Below are 18,610 nucleotides of genomic sequence, written 5' to 3' on the forward strand. Positions count from 1 at the left end.
AAAATGTGTGTGATCAGAGGCAGAGCGAGAGAGGCTTCTTGGAATTTATCGAAAAGTATTCTTGTAATTTATAGAACACTTGTGCTTTTAGCACGTATTGTCGCGACATATATTTTCAAAGCACCATGTTTTTTCCGATTATTAACTTTTGAGGTATCTAGATAATTGCATAGCCGTCTAGTGATCTTACCGTTTATTTTAAATCCTTTATATTGCGAGTACGTAATTTATTGAATAGTAGTCAAATTTTGTTACGTTTGGAACTAGTATGGCTAGCTGGATATTTTCTACTTATGTAAATTTTATTTCTTACAAAATTGAGTCATACCGTTCCCATTAGATATGATAGATTATATTAATTAATTGTTAAATCACAACAAAATCACAACTACGTAATTAAGTACTGATTAAGTTTCAAATAAATTAAGACTTGAATTATCAACTAAACTGAAATTTAGGATATCGTGTTTCCTTTGGCAGAGGTATAAAATTATCTTTTACCAATTCGATTCGTCAAATAAAACTAATTTAAAATGCCGTAAATATAGAAAATAATTATACGTTTTTATAACCATAACACCAAGTCACCAACCCTATCACGGGTTTGTAGAAGAATCATACAATGGTATAAAAACCAAACATTGTTGTACCATACATGCCCTCTTTAGTGCCTATATTTCTCTGCATTTGAAATATCCATTCTCTCCAAATTCTGATCCCCATGAATTCTTAATTAACTAATACTTTACTCCATCTTCACTTTTGCCGTAGCCAACCACTCAACTCCACGATTTACAACAGTTCCACATTCCCCAGTATACACCCTAGACCGATAAAATGCAATATACGTTCTTAAATGTAGAAGAATCATACAATAGCATAAAAACCAAACATAGCAATACCACACATGCCCTCTTTGGTGCCTACATTTCTCTGCAGTTTGAAATATCCACCCTCTCCAAATTGCGGACCCCATGAATTCTTGATTAACCAATACTTTACTCCATCTTCACTTTCGCCATAACCAACCACTGCAACTCCATGATTTACTGTAGTTCCACATTCCCCAGTATACACCCCAGTCCGATAAAATTGGAAGACACTGGCGTCGATATTAACCGCGACAGGTTGGTTAGCTACTGCCGCTAACAATGCCGCCTCGTTATTAGGGGATAGAACCATAGCCACTAATCTTTGAGGAAGGAGATGATGGTATGTTATCCGCACACACTCCTTGAATTGCAGTGTAAGGATAGTCGGTTTCAGATGCAAGACCCCCGTCAAACGCTAAAGCATGATCGATAGTTCCTCCCTTACAACCTGCATGCTCATAGTTGCAGTCTAAAATATGTTGCTCTGATAATGGAGTAAGCTTGCCTGTTCGGATGGCTACTGCACCTTCTATGGCCGCAACGGTTGAGAATACCCAACAACTTCCTGTACATGGGAATTATGTGATATATCCATTAACTCATTGATTATTTATTTTGTTTAAAATAATTGTTTGGGTTTTGAGCTCATAGCTAAATGTGTACAAATCATCTTTAAGGAAATGACCTATATGTAAGAAACGAATTAAAAAGTCTCAACTGTTACCGCACCAATTAGAGTGAAATGAAGGAAAAACCCTCCTATGAAAAAATTAACATGACTATTGAAATTTATGTCTACTGCAAAATATTTAAAAAATACTTCATCCGTCCCATTAAATATAAAACATTTTATTTTCGTTGTGTGATTTTATCTAGTTTTCTTTTGTAAATTACTACAGATAATAAAATAAGAAGAAAAATAAATAAAATATTCTCTTAAATTTTGAAAATATATATAACCAAAAAGAATTCCAATTATACTGTTGTTATAAACAATAGATGGTAGAGTTAGAGAGCTAACCACATTCTCTTTGAAACTTTACGCTGTGACAGCATTGTGATCTCTCCAATCAATACTAGGTGATACATCTTTCATATCTCTGTATTAAGAAGATGATTGATTCGATGGTACCTTAAATGATGGCACGAAACTTCTTGCATACTTAGCCAAAAACTCTTCATTCATAAGATCTGCAAATTTATTTATCCCAAATGTGTACGTGTGTTTTTACCTTCTTGATTATGCCTTTCAATATGTTGCACATTATCTTTAAATATTTGATACCTTGCTTCCTTTACTTTCTCATTCTCATAGGAGAATCCATGTTCAGCAATCCATTTCTCATGTTTTATAGACATGCTTTCCTCAGACAAAGATGATGCTACATGATAACTTGATGTAGCAAATAAAAACAAAATAGCTGCATAATAACAATTCTTATTGAAAGACATTGCTACAAAAAATCGTTTTCTTTGGGAATTTATTGACTAGTGTAAGTTTTGAGAAAGGTTTGTATAACGTAGATATAGAGCTATACAAAGTTTCTCTTAGTCAAGTTATTGCTTTAAATTAAATGGAGATTCAGTTATTGTATGGAATTTATGTAGAATATTTATTGAGTAGAGAGTTACCGTGAGAAATTGATTAATCGTTTAAGTATTTGATTTAATCTTTTCTACAAATATCCTCCATTGTAATCTACATTTATTAATATAAATTTTCTCTACACCAATTCACGGTGATTCCAAATCCAAATCACTTAATGCAAAGATGTGACATTGTGATTTGTGGAAATCAGATCTTCATAATAATATCTAGGGATATCAATATACTAATATCTACAAGCTATTTGTAATTATAGATATCAACTAAATTACCAATATGTTATTTGTCGACTTCCATTTCAAGCTCTACCAATTGTTTTGTCATCTCTCGTTTTAATACCTGCAATAAAATAAATAATTAAATTTTATTCGAGCTATTCCTCAAAGAAATGACAATTCTTATACGTGAAAGTGATGAATAAGTAACTGTTTTATTTGGATTTTTTGACATTAAATTACTGATTATTTGACGGTAAATCACAATTAATGTCTATTGATAGCAGAAAATTAAGGTGAAAAGGATCCGACATAGTGCGTCATTTCATTTAATGATGATTATGCCGCGTACATCGATTTTTTGGCTATCCTTATCAAAATTTATAGTTGCAAAAATTAGATAAACTTAATTGTTAGGTAGTTACAATATATTTTAAGAATAAAGATATAATTGTACATAAATTCTAAAACAAATCAATTATCAAATCTTGACTTAGTGAATTAAATCATTATGTCTCGCGCTACTCGTAAGCTCTCCGATCCATGCACCTAGCTCTTTATCACAAATTCACAAATTAACTAAACACACATTTGATATTAAATACTCCTATTACTACTAGACACGACTTACATATAAAAAATACTCCGTATTAAACTTCATAATGAGGTGGAGTGTTGACCTCTAGTACGAAAATTCATATTATCAATATTGATCGGTTAAATGTTACATATTTTTTGGGATCAAGAGGTTATTTTAGATAAATCTCGACTTTTTTTTTTAACTGTGTATGAGAATTTTCTTAATACTCCATAATTTGTATACTGCGTAACATATATGGGCTTCTATATATATCGAAATTTAAAGCTGTTTAAAAGGAACATAAGATTCAATTCTATGTGGACATGTCTATGTGCAGGTGGAAAAACAAGATAGCAATTATCTAGATTACCTTAGTGGGAGGCAATTAATACACAAGAAACTATAAAATCAAGGAGTTGAGAATTTGGAATAAATAAAAGAAGAATAAACGAAAAGAAATTTGAAAAAAAAGAGTGTGCTTTCTAGTTGACTTGCCACAGAAAGTCTGGCAAATTTATAGGGGAGATAGTAAAAGGGAGTCATATATACCTTTAAAAAAGTGGCTATCAACGGATTCTCTTTGTTAATGGATCTCTATCTACTTGATAGCATATGTGTGTTTATACGTGTGAGTGAGTGTGTGTAATTTAACAAAAAAATGTACTACTACTATATAAAGCTTAACTTTAGTTCCCTTTTCCACACTCAAATACACATACAAATAAGGATTAAGGGTTTGTGTGTGTTTTATGTTTATAGATGTGAATGTGTTTTTGTATATCTTTGTGTTTCCCACTCAACTAAACTCACCCAAGAAGTTGGCTTTGGTTTGTTAGTGTTTTCACTCAAACACAGAGTGGAAACACACACAAGTTAATTGGGTTGGGGGCATGTGTAGTCTAAAAAGGAGGTGTGAAATGAAAAGGAGTCACTCACTTGGTTCCTAGTTGGTGTTTTTTGTGGGTGAGAGAGAATAAAGCTTTTTTTAAGCTTAAAAAGATACATGGCATTTTTGCTTTTAAAAGGGTGGCTTTTGAGGGAGTAAAAGTAAGAATTATAAAGTGGGAGGAATAGAGTGCACCACTACCTACTTATAATCAAATTATAGTAGTTTTTTGAAATATAGAAAATCGAATTATGTGACATGGTTCTTTTTTTTTGTTATTTCTTTCTTTATGGAATTCTATGTACTTATTTAATTTTCATTTTTCTTGTGTTCTTGATTGGGGGATTTAGATTCTGCACTAATTTTGAAGTTGGGAAGATAAGGTTTTTAGTCAAGATTCTCCATTTCGACATCATTCGATTGAACAAATCTTTTTGATGCTCTACCAACATATTGCTTCCTTAGTGATACAAGCATTGATACATGGGAATATATAATGACAACTCAATATATTCCTAATGAAAGAAGTGTATCTTAATTGATAAGATATTTTTCAATAAATCGTGAAGATACATAAGGAATCATTATTAATCCTATGGAGGAAAACCTAGTTCATTAGTAATAAATAAGTTAGATGATAAGAATTCATTTATTTCTTCTACATTCAGATATTTTGTTCGTACCAAGAACTAGTGATTTTAGTATTTTGAAAACAACAACAACAATGATAGATTATATAGTATCTAAGAAATTTCCTTTATCATGGGGTACATAGTTTTTTCTTTTGATTATGATGGCAAAATTAGATTTATATATAAACAATGGAGACAACTCATTGAAGATTTTTTTTATATTGAATTGAGACGTGCTTTGATGGAGCATATTCTACTATAAAGTTATGAACAATATTGACATGACTATCGTTTTATTACTTTATTATCATGCCAAATTGGATACTTAGGTGTATTTCACCACAGCATAGGGAGTATATAACGTTGGTGTCCCTATTCATGGGTTTCTAAAATCTAAAATATTAATTTCTAATTTCTCGTGCCAAAAAATAAAATAATTTCTCATTTCGTTGGTGTTATGAATTTGACGAAATAAAGATGATTATTCCAATACAAAGTGGACACGGAAAATAAATCAGAAGAAGTTTCTGATACATTAAAATCACGATTAATTATTTTATTTTCCAGAAAGGCTATTGATCTAACAAGTAAGACGAATTTGAAATTTGGTAGTTCAAACACAATTCTCCTCGTGGGAATAATTAATTTATAAATTTTCGACAACCAAGTCCTCGAGTGCCAAACTTTGTCAATTTTGTGCTGCCAAAAACGATGACCCTTGTTTGAAAATAAATTACTGATAAATAACCCCTACACTTCGAGCGACTAAAACATCGATTACACTAAATACAATACACATATACTGAATTATAATTCTTCTTGATTATGATGTAATAAGTTGTTGAGACGAAAACTTCATATCAATGTGTATTACTCCCTATTTAACTAATAAAAATAATTTCTATTTTGAAGTAATTATATAGTAGTAAAATATATGTTCCCATCGACATATTCAACATCAATCTCTCGACTATTGATGCTACTACTATTCTTTGTGGAATATAGGAAATATCGTGGTCACACCATGGCGATCAATAAGTTGATGTTCAATTTTTTTATTTATAAGAATTTTTTATATTTTATGACTAATCATTGTACTACAAAAGTCTTTGTTATAGTAGTATAAAAAAATTCGCCAACCAAAAAATAGTCTTAGTGTAATGATACGCACGTGTAATTTATAATCATAATCGTCAACAACGTCATGCATGTTTTTTTACCAAACAAAAATTTCACCATTTTGACCATAAAAATTAAAATAAAAACAATATTTAACTCTAATTAAATCTGACTCAATTGCAACCTTTTTTTTCATCTTTCCGAATGATATTATTATTGTGAGCATTTTGGTCTACGATGTAATAATGTCAATTATGTGCACTTGAGAACTATCCAATAGTTAGAGAACTATTGTGGCCAAAAAAGGCGAAAGAAAAAAATTTATAGAATTGAACCATTACATGTGGGTTTTTCGTTCTTTTTTTCTCTTCATGTATATAGTTGGCATAATTATTTATTGCAAAATATGTTTCCAATGTGGTATTTCAGTGTATCACGTGTAACAATGCCATCTTTACACAAAAGGTATAATGCTATACATGTAACGAAATATTGACTAATGGTTTGGTATAATGAGGATAGGCCTTATAGTGGTATTTAATTTTGAAAGTCTGTAGCTATGTTTTTTTTTCCAAAGACGAATTACAGATTATCGATACCATCTTCTTTTATTGTTGATGTTAAACAAACTCTGATTATTATTGTTACGATCAATTGAATTTTTATTTGTGTCTATCCAAAGAACTGAAATCATGTTTTCGAATTTGTCTTAGATAAAAATGTGGAGATCTAACCCAATTAGGAAAGGAAAAAATTGACATTTTGGCGTTTTAGCACATAAATTAGAGGATGATGCCAGAACTTCTTATTTTCTTGTTAAGTGAAATGACTGAGATGTGTAATGAAATTGAGGTTGGCATAAATTGAGGCATCCGAAGTGATGCGAGAACTTTGAGGACGGTAGCAATGTTATATGCTTCTTGTTTAGTGTTTTGATTAGTGGAAGGGTCGTTCAGTATCATTGCTTCTTGTTTAGTGTTCTAATTAGTGGAAAGGTCGTTCATTATCATTGCCAGAACTTCTTATTTTCTTGTCAAGTGAAATGACTGAGATGTTTAATGAAATTGAGGTTGGCATAAATTGAGGCATCCGAAATGATGCGAGAACTTTGAGGACAGTAGCAATGTTATATGCTTCTTGTTTAGTGTTCTGATTAGTGGAGAGGTCGTTCATTATCATTGCTTCTTGTTTAGTGTTCTGATTAGTGGAAAGGTCGTTCACTATCATTGTTTCTTGTTTAGTGTTCTGATTAGTGGAAAGGTCATTCAGTTGTCTATGTTGTGTTTAGTTGGTTTTGTTTCCATGATTAATTAGGATTGAATAATGGCATTCTCAAAATTATGAGTTCAAGGTAAAAATCGACGATTAGTTTAGTTGGCCTAAATACAAAAATATTAATTAATGTGGATTGCATGAATAAATTTTTTTTATAATGCCAAAGGTAATCAAAAAGAGAATAAATATTTAACAAAACAACATGCCATGTCGTTTTCCTGGATTGTCAAACTCCTGTATAGTAGGTTAATAAAATTTAGTACTACTACTTATATTTTAATTTATGCACTCCTACATAGGAAAAGAATCAAGTTAGACATAAGTTTAAATGAGGTAGTTGAAAATTTAATGTGTGATATAGACGTTTATAATTTATCTAAAACATTTTCTTTATACCATAACTTCTATCTAATCCTATAACAATACTCAATTTTAAAATGTATTAATAAAATGCCAAAGAAAACCCCACAAAAAACATGTCCATGTGTATATAAGTATATAGAGATGCCCACGGTTCGTAAACCGGCGGTTCCGGTTCGGAACCGCCGGTTCCGGTTTCGCAAAATGTGGAACCGGAACCGAACCGTGAGGCTTTTTGACGGTTCCGGTTCCGGTTCCAAAACCGGCGGTTCCGGTTCCGGTTCCGAACCGCCGGTTTTTGTACGGTTCTCACGGTTCCGGTTCGGTTTTGGCGGTTCCAACGGTTTTTTTTTTTTTTTTTTTTTTGCTTATATAATTTGGAATTTTGGATTTATACAATAAATTGGAACAAGGCAATGGATAATTTAAATTGAAATAAGACGAATAAGGTGAAAATCATATCAATTTTATTGAATTTGAGTTGTAACTTGTAACGAACAACAATACATTACAATAATACAATTGTCAATACATTACAATAATACAATTGTCAATACATTACAATAATACAACAATGTGATATAATTTACAAGTGTCGTCGGAACATAAATAAAAAAAACCATGAAATGGGGGGAAAAAGGAAAAAATTGAAAAGGGCTTGAACTCAACTTAAACTTTCAAAGTTAAACTTTTCAAATTTAAGTTGAGTTGCCTACGTATCCACAATTTTATTGAGGAATCAAAGCCCACGTAGTTCTCTTACCTTGCTTACCTTTTTGGCCGGCCGTGCTCGCTGTTCACCGCCCCCCCGTCATTGATATTGTTGAGCGCCTTCGCTTCCGACCTCGTCATCGGTGGAAAACTCTTCACCATCACTCTCTACACGAAAGTCGAAATCCGGCTCTTGTGCTCTCATGTCCGCCTTTGCCCAATCATCAAGTAACATAGTGGCTTCCATGTTTTTGGCGGAGAGATTGCTCCTTTTGTCGTCTAGGACACAACCGCCGACACTAAAAGCTTGCTCCACGGCGACGGTGGAAGCGGGAACGGCGAAAATCTCCTTAGCCATTATCGAAAGTATCGGAAACTCTTTGTCATGTGTTCCCCACCAATCAAGGACGTCAATTTGTTGAGTAGGGGGACCTGGATTTTGAAAAATAGAGCGCGATTCCAAATATATATCTAACTCACTAGTAGCTCTAGTCCTATTGGTTGTAGCACCGTATAGATCTTGCAATTGTGATACTACATCGGGATCAATCATGACATTGCTATAATTCCCGCCACCAAAATCAAATGTCGAAGGACTAGGAGGAGCACGTACCTGGTGAATGGTGTTATATCGCATTTCATATTCCCCGAAGAGAGCACGAAGCGCACTATCTAACCTTAGTTTGATTTCTTCAACATTCGGAAGATTTAGTTCGAAGCTTTCTCCTCTTGTCAAGCCCATTTCGCGAAGTTGAGAAAAATCCAAATCGTGCAAACAACCATAATACATGTCTAAAATTTTATGCACACCATGCAACTTCCACTTTGGATCCAAGCATTTTGCAATCAAGAACACATTTGGAATACGCGCAAAATATTTCAACCATTTTTCAACCATATAAAACAAAATAGCCTTCAACTCAATGAATTGAGTATTTTTCACACATGTCTTAAAACCAATTGCCACATACATGCAATGCTCCAAAACACGCACAGAAGTAGGATAATAAACACCGGATAACTCAACAGTGGCATTTTTGAAAGCTTGGAATAATCGAAACAAATCCATGCTGTGGTCCCAACAAGAGGGTATCAAAAGCAAATCAGAAGGAACATGCGGGCAAGTTCTAAAAAAATCACATAAATACTCAATGTGGTTCAAAGTCGACTCCAACATATCGTACGTCGAGTTCCAACGAGTTGAAACATCCAAACGAAAATTGGTGTACCTGCACTGCTTGCTATGACAATATTTCTTCCAAGCTCTACCAATAGGAGCTTTGTTATGAATCAATTTAACAGCAGTTCTAATAGGATCAACATACTTTTGCCACAAATCGATCGCATCTTGAACACACAAATTCAAAATATGAGCAATACATCGCACATGAAAATATTTGCCATCAATAACAGGAGAACATGCACTGATGAGATCATCTATACTAGCAGTGTTAGCACTTGCATTATCAAAACCAACAGAAAAAATTTTATTGATCAATTGAAATTCATTCAAAACTTGAATGATCAATTGAGCAATTGCTTGTGCAGTGTGTGGTGCGGGAAATTCCCGAAATGCAATCAAACGTTTGTTCAAAGTCCAACTATGATCAACGAAATGCACAGTAATGCCCATATATGAATTTTTGCAAAAACAATCAGTCCACACATCAGAGCAAATCGAAACTTTATGACCCAAGTTAACAATAAACGTACCTAATTGCACCTTCTTTTCCATGCATTGTCTAACAACAGCTCGAGTCATAGAAGTTCGACTCAATTTTCTTGCAGCGGCATTATAAACTTGTCGCATACTCGACTCAAAAGCATCGTTATCAAAAGCATTGAATGGAAAATGTTTCATCACAGCAAATCTAGACATCACATTAAGAGCATTTTTATGATCATATTTTAAAAGAGTATTGCTACACATACCTGATGTTTGGGATGAACCCGTCCCACTCCCGGTCCCGCCTCCATGTTGAAAGTTGAGTTGAGTTTGGGTTGGAGCGATACCAAACTCGACCGGATGCGCTTTCTCCATGTGACGGGTAAATGTACCATATCCTCCACTCTTTCGTAATGTGTATACGTTTTCACAATAGTTGCAATACACATTAAAAGTGTTCGGATCGGTACTATCTCGTACCTTCTTGAAATGTTTGACCATGATATCTGAGGTTAAAGTCCTTTCAACTGGTTTAGGAGGTTGAGGCTGAGGAGGATGTCCACGACCACGACCACGACCACGACGACTCCTTGGTGGTGGGGGTGGGGGTGGCATTTCTTGTTGTTGTTCCTCTTCCGCCTCCTCCTCTTCCTCTTCCTCCTCGTCATCATCGTCGTCATCAAGATTCACCGGGGTTGGAATTTGTTGAGAATAGGCACCGGGACCGGGAGCACCACTACCACTACCAACATAAGCATCGCCTCCATATCCACGTCCGCCTTGGGATTGAGAGCGGGAGAGAGCAATAGCATTGGCCATATCTTGCTCTTCTCGATTCTACAAAATAATATTTGTAGCGAAAGTATCAAATAACATTATGAACAATAATGTAATGTAATTCATAATTAATAATATTAGTAGATAATAAATATTAACCTGCCACATATCCATGTTCCTTTGAGAAATCTCATCAATAACGGATTTTCGACTTGGCCTCTTGGACTTTCCTTTTCCCTTATCAATACGACCTTCTCGGGATGAAGACATCTTGATAGTTTATGGAATTATAGTAGAAATATGGACTTATAATTTTTTTTTTGTTTTAGCAATTGAGAAAGACAACTTATAGAACTATAGATCAAGTATAACAATGCGTAATATAAGAGTAGCACTTGAATAATTCAAATGAAAGCACAAATAGCACAATGAGAAATGGGAGACAAAGAGAGAGAATTGGGAGATTGAAGAGAGAAACTCTTATTAACACAAGAGTGGGGTAAATGTAAGTGAGGATAGAGGGGGGTATTTATAGATAAAAATTTGGGGGGAAATCTGAAATTGAATTCAAAATTCGAATTTAAAAAAAAAAAAAAAAAAAAAAAATTAAAACGGTCAAAAACCGCCGGAACCGCCGGTTAACCGCCGGAACCGCCGGTTAACCGCCGGTTTTACACCCGAAACCGCCGGTTTGGTCAACAAACCGTCTGACCACCTGCACTCAAACATCCCATCGAAGCTGCAACGTGTCAGCCTTGTGTTCCGCGCCAAAACCGAAAACCGCCGGTTTGGCGGTTAACCGCCGGTTTTCACGGTTAACCGGCGGTTTTGGTAAAAAACCGCCTGCAAAACCGCCTGAAAAAGCCGACCATCCTACCGATAGCTGGCCGCCTCGAAAACGTCGCCGGAACCGTGAAACCGCCGGTTAACCGGCGGTTCGGAACCGTCCGGAACCGGCGGTTCGGTGACGGTTTCGGTTCATTAAATTTGGAACCGGAACCGGCCCGCGGTTCAAATTATCACGGTTCCGGTTCAAGATTATTGTCACGGTTCCGGTTCCGAACCGGAACCGGCGGTTCCGGTTTCGCGGTTAACCGCCGGAACCGAAAACCTTGGGCATCTCTATAAGTATATATACATAAATTGTACAGACAAACACCACAGGCAAGGTCAAAAGCCCCCTTCTCCCACCAATCAATGCACCCCACAAAGTTACAAAAGAGGTCAGCTCACTTTCTCTCTATAGTTTGATTAGTTTCATTCACTTGCTGTTATTCAACTCCTCTCTTTTACTCTCTCATGGCCGCCAACAACAAGAGTGAAGCATTTTCCCTTTCACTGCCCACTTAGGATTATACTAGGATTTTCTCTTCAAAACCCATAGACAATCACCTCTTTCTTTCACCAATCTTATCCTCCTACTTTTCTTCTTCAAACAAAAGGGGGGTTGCTCATGCTTAAGCTGATTTTGTAGCTTTTAACCTGTTTTGATTGAATCCCATTTCAAGAACCGAACTTTTCCTTGGATTTGGTTAGAAAAAAGGGTTCTTGTTTTCCCTATCTGAAAAAGAAAGGTTTTTTAGCTTCTTGGTGTGGGATTCTTGAATCTTGAGTGTGGCAAAGTGAAAGAAATTGAAAATGGGGAGTAAGTGGAGGAAATTGAAGCTTGCTTTTGGGCTGAATCTGTGTGTTTACAGTCCCAGAAATCATGTGGCCGACAATGATGACTCGCCGCCGCCGTCACAGCGGCGCTCCGACGCCGCCCTGCTTTCACCGCCGGGTGACTGGACCTCTGCTCCGACAACTCCCTCTTCCAATAGGCTCAGGCTCTCCAAGAGTTTGAGTAGATCTTCTTCCAAGGTTTCTCCTTTTTTTCCCTTTCCCCCCTTTTACCAATTTCTTTGCTTTGATTATGCTTCTTTTTATGTAATCCTATTTTTCCATGAACTTATTGATTATGAATTTGCTGCTATTTCTTGGATTATAGTAGTATCCAGTCTTGTGATTTGTCTTTTAGCTAATAAATGTTGAAATTTGTGAGGTTTTCAGCATTTGGGGTTTTAGCTTTACATGTCTTGTTTATGCCAAAATGCTTGAATTTGATTTTTAATTGGTTGTGGTTTACATAGCTAGCATATGAAGATTTAGTACTAAGATTGGAATTTGGTAAGATTAATGCTGTTTGTTCAACATATGTAACGCTTTTAATACTATGATTGGATCTTGTTGTCTTAATCTCTCTGCTCATTTCCCCTTTGACTTCACTCTCTGCATTATCTTAGATGGTTTCTTGTCTTGGTTTGCAGAAGACTTGCTCCATATGTTTGGCGACGATGAGGCGCGGAGACGGGCAGGCGATTTTCATGGCCGAGTGCTCCCACTCCTTCCATTTCCATTGCATTGCTTCAAATGTGAAACATGGCAACCAAATCTGCCCAGTTTGCAGAGCAAAATGGAAAGAAATTCCTCTGCAAGGCCCAACCTTGGAGCGTCCAAAGGGTAAAGCAAGAACAAATTCACTAGATTGGCACCAGAACAACGACTTCATGACCGTGATCCGTCGTCTGCCTCCTGCTCGTTCGAACTCCATGCGTAATGCTGCCCCATATTTTCGGGCTCCCGATCCAGCAGTCTTCAACGATGACGAGTCACTGGATCACGAGATAGACTCTACCGAGAAGAAAGTTTCTGATGGTGATGATGGTCAGAGGAAAGTTACTGTCTTGACATACACCGAGGTTCCATCCGTTGCAAAGACGAGCGTGTCAGACAGTTTCACCGTCTTGGTCCACCTAAAAGCTCCACTCTCCAATTCTTGGCACAATGCTGACAGGAGCACCAAAATCATGCAGACTCCTCGTGCTCCTGTGGATCTCGTCACTGTCCTTGACATCAGCGGGAGCATGGCGGGGACTAAGCTTGCGCTGCTTAAACGAGCTATGGGGTTCGTTATACAGAACCTTGGCCCCAATGATAGGCTGGCTGTCATAGCCTTCTCATCAACAGCGCGTCGCCTTTTCCCCCTCCGGAGAATGTCTGAAGCTGGACGCCAGCAAGCTCTACAAGCTGTTAACTCTCTGGTTGCCAATGGAGGAACCAACATTGCTGAGGGGTTGCGAAAAGGTGCGAAAATAATGGAAGACCGGCGGGAGAGCAACCTTGTTGCCAGTATAATCCTGTTGTCGGATGGACAGGATACGTATACAGTCAACAGCAACGTGGGCAGCCAGAACTACCAGCTGCTGCTTCCATTGTCCATTCGTCCGGATGAAGCCTCGGGTTTCAAGATTCCGGTTCATGCATTCGGCTTTGGAGCTGATCATGATGCATCATCCATGCACTCAATCTCGGAGATCTCAGGAGGTACCTTTTCTTTCATTGAGACCGAGAGCGTGATTCAGGATGCATTTGCTCAGTGCATCGGTGGCCTTCTGAGCGTCGTGGTGAAGGCTCTCAGTGTTAAAATCGAGTGTGTTCATCCGAGCGTTCGTCTTGGCTCACTGAAAGCTGGAAGCTACCGCAACCGGATCTTGTCCAATCAACGAATAGGAACTATCGATGTTGGAGATCTGTATGCAGATGAGGAGAGGGACTTCCTGCTCTCCATCAACGTCCCATCCGAGACTTCAAGCAACGAGACATTGCTGTTGAAGGTGACGTGCGTCTACAATGACCCCTTGACAAAAGAATCAGTATCCCTAGAAGCCAAAGAGGTCAGAATCGAGAGGACCGACCTGGCCAGACGAGAAGACGTCTCAATTGAAGTCGACAGACAACACAACAGGATCCGAGCAGCGGAGGCCATGGCACAAGCTCGAACTGCAGCTGAGAGCAGAGACCTAGCTGGTGCTGTCTCCATACTGGAGAACGTGCGCAAGGCTCTATCAACAACCGTATCAGCCAAGTCACATGACAGGCTCTGCATATCACTCGACGCTGAGCTCAAGGAAATGCAAGAGAGGATGGCGAGCAGGCATGTATATGAAGCATCGGGGCGGGCCTATATTCTATCCGGACTAAGCTCACACTCATGGCAGAGAGCGACAGCCAGGGGTGATTCGATGGATGGTTCAAGCCTCGTGCAAGCATACCAGACACCTTCGATGGTCGAGATGGTGACACGTTCACAGGCCACGTTGCTGGCCACCCCCTCGGCCCAGAGACTCCTACGGCCATCGTGGTCGTTTGCTTCACAACCGAAGCCAAGATAGGATAACTACTGGTGTTTCTTAGTCTATTTGATTGTTGGGGGTTGTGTAGATAAAGGTATATGGTTTATTAGCTTTGTATTGCTGAGATATGAACTATCCACTTTAAATATAAGAATCTGCAATGTTATTCTGTTCATATATGTTCTGATTTCTATGAAGAAACAAGAAAAGAAACATGAAAAATTCAATCTTGATTGGTAGGAGACTTGTTGGCAGCATCAGCCTTGAGATCAAAAGACTTAGTTCTAACCTTCAAACCAAACCTCTTGTAGAAGTTGATCCATCTCCCCTTTGTCACCTTCCTTATCTCATGTTTGATGCTATCACACTTCTTCTCGAGGCCGGACACCCGCGCCCTCACCTCGTTCAGAGTAAGTCCCACATCCGACCCACCCACCGAGCTCACTGCAGAGGGGCGCTCGTTGCTCCCTCCTCCGAGTGTGTCTGAGACCACGAACCACCCAGCCATGTAGGAACGCAGCCGGAGCTGCTCGAAGAATAGGACCTGCATCGTCACCCTCAACGGAAGCATCTCGTTCTGAGCTGCGTTCGTGCTTGCCTCGATCGATAGCTTCTGGCAGTTCATCAGCCTACACACCAGCTCCCTCTCCTGCTCTGTTAACCATGGATGTGCCTACACCAATTGTTCTTCAACATCATTTCAAGAAGAAAAAACACAATAACAAGAGCATAGATACCTTTAGGTATATATCGATGGCGCGATAGATCCCGTCATCCAACGACCTGGCATAGTCCGGGAGCGAAGCTGCAAGGAGCACAAAATCGTCCAACTTCAAGTTAGCATCATTTGCAACCTCGGCTAGGTATCCATCCAACAGATTTGAAACAATACTCATGACCGGAGGCAAGTCGAACCCTTCCACCGACTGCTCCTCGCCCCCCTCGTACTCCTCGTCTCCAACCGTATCCAAGAAGTAATCAACAATCCTCTGCACACACTCGACATCGTAGATGGTCTCTTCCAAGGGGACAGTATTCGGGATCAGAAGGTCGTGCAACGACGCCTGATCCAACTGCGCCCCAACCCGTCTCTCCAGCATCTCCCTGCACCCCGGGCTAGCATCCAACATCATAGCAATCTCGAGAAGCTTTAGCACGAATCCAGCTGGCAAAGCCCCCTTCTGGCTAGGGAGCATCTCGGCGATCTCCTCCACCAGAGTCCCCTGCTCCTCCTCGGACAACGAATGCGCCAATTCATGCTCCCTTTCGCAGAAGCTGCCTGATCTCGACCTCCCACGCAAAGGGAGGTGCCTCTTCGCGTAAACCATGAGAGCGCCGCCTATCTTAGTAGGCGCCATCCCTTTGCTAGAGACGGCGCTTATCAACATTTTAAAAATGGGGAGGCTGAGCACGGCCACGCCATCGTGCCACCAGTCCCTAACCGGGGAGCAAGGCTCGGAGGCAGCAGAGTATGTCCCATTCGACACAGGGCTTTGGTGGGCGCGGTGGGGCCAGCAGCCCCCCCTATCCTCCTCCTCACAGGCCTTGGCCGCGAGAGAGTCGATGCAGCGTGCGATAATGCCGAGCTCCTCTGAATAGGGCAGGGCAGCATCGCAGGTCTCGAGGGCTTGCACGGTGCATTCCCAATTATCGAGGACTTGCTGGAGGAAGGCGGCCGTCTGAGAGATGAGGTTGCCCTGGCCGTAATCCTCGGTCATCTGGAGGTGCTCGGCCGCGCATCTGAGGCTCACGACGTTGGTTGCAGTGAGCTCGAACTTGACATCATAGCAGAACTTGGCTATGAAGAGGAAGGAGCTGGCTCCACCGGGTAGATCGTGGAGAGACACGACGTCGTCGTCGGCTTGATCATGGATGATTCTTTCAAGAAATTTGCTCTTTGATAGAAGAGGAAACTGCAACAAAAAAATTGATTCATCAAGCACAAATACAGAAAGATCATCACATAAAAGAGAGTGAGACCTTGTGGAGATGGAAGGACGTCTCTCCGACTTCCACACGAACATCGCTAGGAAGGCCAGTGGTGCAAATCCTGAAGAGAGAAGCCTCAACAGCTCATCAATCAATATGATCATCAAAATTTCTCACAAGAACTCCATACATTTGTGATTTTCACCAAGTAAATTAGGACTGATTTGAATCCCTAAATTCCTACTTCACCACTCTATCTTAGTGGTCGTATCTCTCGTCACTCTATCTTACTTTATTTCTTCGTCTACATCTCTTTCACATCTTATTTCCCGCGGCGTCATTGCCTAACGAGTCTTTCGAATGTCTGTCACTTGTCACTGTATGTATCTCTAGATTTTTTTCACTCATACACTTATTATATGTCTCTCATTACCCATCTCTCGGTCATTTTTGTTATTGAAAAACAATTTATCAAGAACATAATTATCAGATTAATGAATAGATCGTAATGAAGCATTAGGTTTGATTGAATTCTGGATATGAAATAGCTCAAAACAAAATTGAATCACATTAAAAACATTTCTTAAGAAATTAAGCCATGGGATGATTAAAAAGGAATAATAAATGAGATCAGATCAGAAAAGGGACTGACCAACTTTGGCCTTCCAAGTGAAACACATCTGATTTGGAACCCAACTTCATGCATGCCATTTTTTCCCATTGTTCACCACGAAGCCATACATAAACTGCAATTTACATTTTCCACGAAATATACGGAAGAAACTTTCAGAATATGTCATTTTAATTGATTCAATAAAATCGTATTCTCGCATTTATTTTTTTTTATTTTTTTCTCTCTACTTTTGACACTTTTCCATTTTTAAGTTGGCATGCAACATTACACAATTTTCGAATTGTGGCGTGCAAAAAAAATTCAAGTTTTTTAAGTTAGTGTGTCAAATAAGAATTTTATCAAAAAGTTTAGTAATTTACATGCATGCTATTGTTAATGACACGTGTGTGTCATACAATCTTAATTGTTTTGCTACATTAGAAGCATGTTATTTTCTTATGTACGTACTTTGAAATCTGATTTTATTAGCAAAATTCTACTATGAGACTGAAAGTTTATTGACTCTTATTTGAGTGTTAACCTTAGTCATAATTCAATGCATGTGAAACTAATAAATTGATATGGATGGCCAAACAAATTAATGGGATGATCCCAACTCAAATAACCATATATACCAAAATGCATACTACAATCTAATAAAATCAACCTGAAAATTGCCTAAGCCTTATATATGAAAATGACTTATATACGAGTAGTTTATGTAATTTTCAAACTTCTTTATATTTTAATTTTGTTTGAACGAGTTAGGTAAAGTTTATTTTATACGTGGAAATATATATAATTAAAAAAATGAAGAAATCACGCTCATTGAGGCGCTTAATTCTATTGTCGCAATCAGCAATAAGCGACAGACTAAAAATATTTCTACGCATTCAGTTAAAAATATAAAAAAATGTGCCCTGATTTAAGGGGAGAAGTTGACATTTTGAAATTCTATATTAGATTTTCAAATTAGAGAAAAAAAATAATGGCTACTCTATGTAATTAATCATATTTTTTATGAAGTGGGACAATGAAGTTTGTGTTATTATCCTAGTGAAATATTTAAAAAGAGAGAGATATCAAATTAAATTGACAAATAAAAATATTTACGGAGCTCCAAAGCTCCACGTAATGACACAAAACAAACCGAAATACACTCGAGCATGATTTTACCAAGAAATAACGAAATCGGGT

At 38.1% G+C, this 18,610-nt stretch overlaps 2 protein-coding genes across 3 annotated transcripts; one reads left to right on the plus strand and one right to left on the minus strand.

Moving 5' to 3' along the window:
* Positions 1 to 11,828: 11,828 nt before the first annotated feature.
* Positions 11,829 to 15,046, plus strand: LOC148930896 (E3 ubiquitin-protein ligase WAV3-like). 2 transcript variants are annotated; one of them, XM_089068498.1, is made up of 3 exons: positions 11,829 to 11,922; positions 12,397 to 12,559; positions 13,006 to 15,046. In XM_089068498.1, exons 1-3 carry the CDS (start codon positions 11,897 to 11,899, stop codon positions 14,908 to 14,910), a joined length of 2,094 nt encoding a protein of 697 aa, XP_088924624.1. In that variant the 5' UTR covers positions 11,829 to 11,896; the 3' UTR covers positions 14,911 to 15,046. The 2 variants fall into 2 exon arrangements, with proteins under 2 accessions (XP_088924624.1, XP_088924623.1); XM_089068497.1 differs by lacking the exon at positions 11,829 to 11,922 and having other exon boundaries at positions 11,929 to 12,559.
* On the minus strand, positions 14,993 to 17,237 carry LOC125208944 (BTB/POZ domain-containing protein At5g03250-like). The gene is made up of 4 exons (XM_089066646.1): positions 17,234 to 17,237; positions 16,852 to 16,943; positions 15,609 to 16,784; positions 14,993 to 15,544 (listed from the first exon to the last, which is right to left on the minus strand). The coding sequence occupies exons 1-4, from the start codon at positions 17,235 to 17,237 to the stop codon at positions 15,095 to 15,097; spliced, it is 1,722 nt and encodes a 573-aa protein (XP_088922772.1). The 3' UTR covers positions 14,993 to 15,094.
* Between the last annotated feature and the right edge of the window lie 1,373 nt (positions 17,238 to 18,610).

The sequence above is a fragment of the Salvia hispanica genome, chromosome 3 (genome assembly GCF_029641045.1).
Source record: "Salvia hispanica isolate PSC_SH4W2 chromosome 3, Shi_PSC_v1, whole genome shotgun sequence".
Lineage (NCBI taxonomy): Eukaryota > Viridiplantae > Streptophyta > Magnoliopsida > Lamiales > Lamiaceae > Salvia > Salvia hispanica.

Excerpts from the sequence above, each read along its gene's own strand:
- LOC125208944 (XM_089066646.1), bottom strand. Across the intron at positions 16,785-16,851 it reads CGTCCTTCCATCTCCACAAG|TTTCCTCTTCTATCAAAGAG; the intron begins GTCTCACTCTCT and ends TTTTTGTTGCAG. Across the intron at positions 15,545-15,608 it reads CCATCGATATATACCTAAAG|GCACATCCATGGTTAACAGA; the intron begins GTATCTATGCTC and ends CAATTGGTGTAG.
- LOC148930896 (XM_089068497.1), top strand. The coding sequence starts at position 12,338 with ATGGGGAGTAAGTGGAGGAAATTGAAGCTTGCTTTTGGGCTGAATCTG. Across the intron at positions 12,560-13,005 it reads TGAGTAGATCTTCTTCCAAG|AAGACTTGCTCCATATGTTT; the intron begins GTTTCTCCTTTT and ends CTTGGTTTGCAG.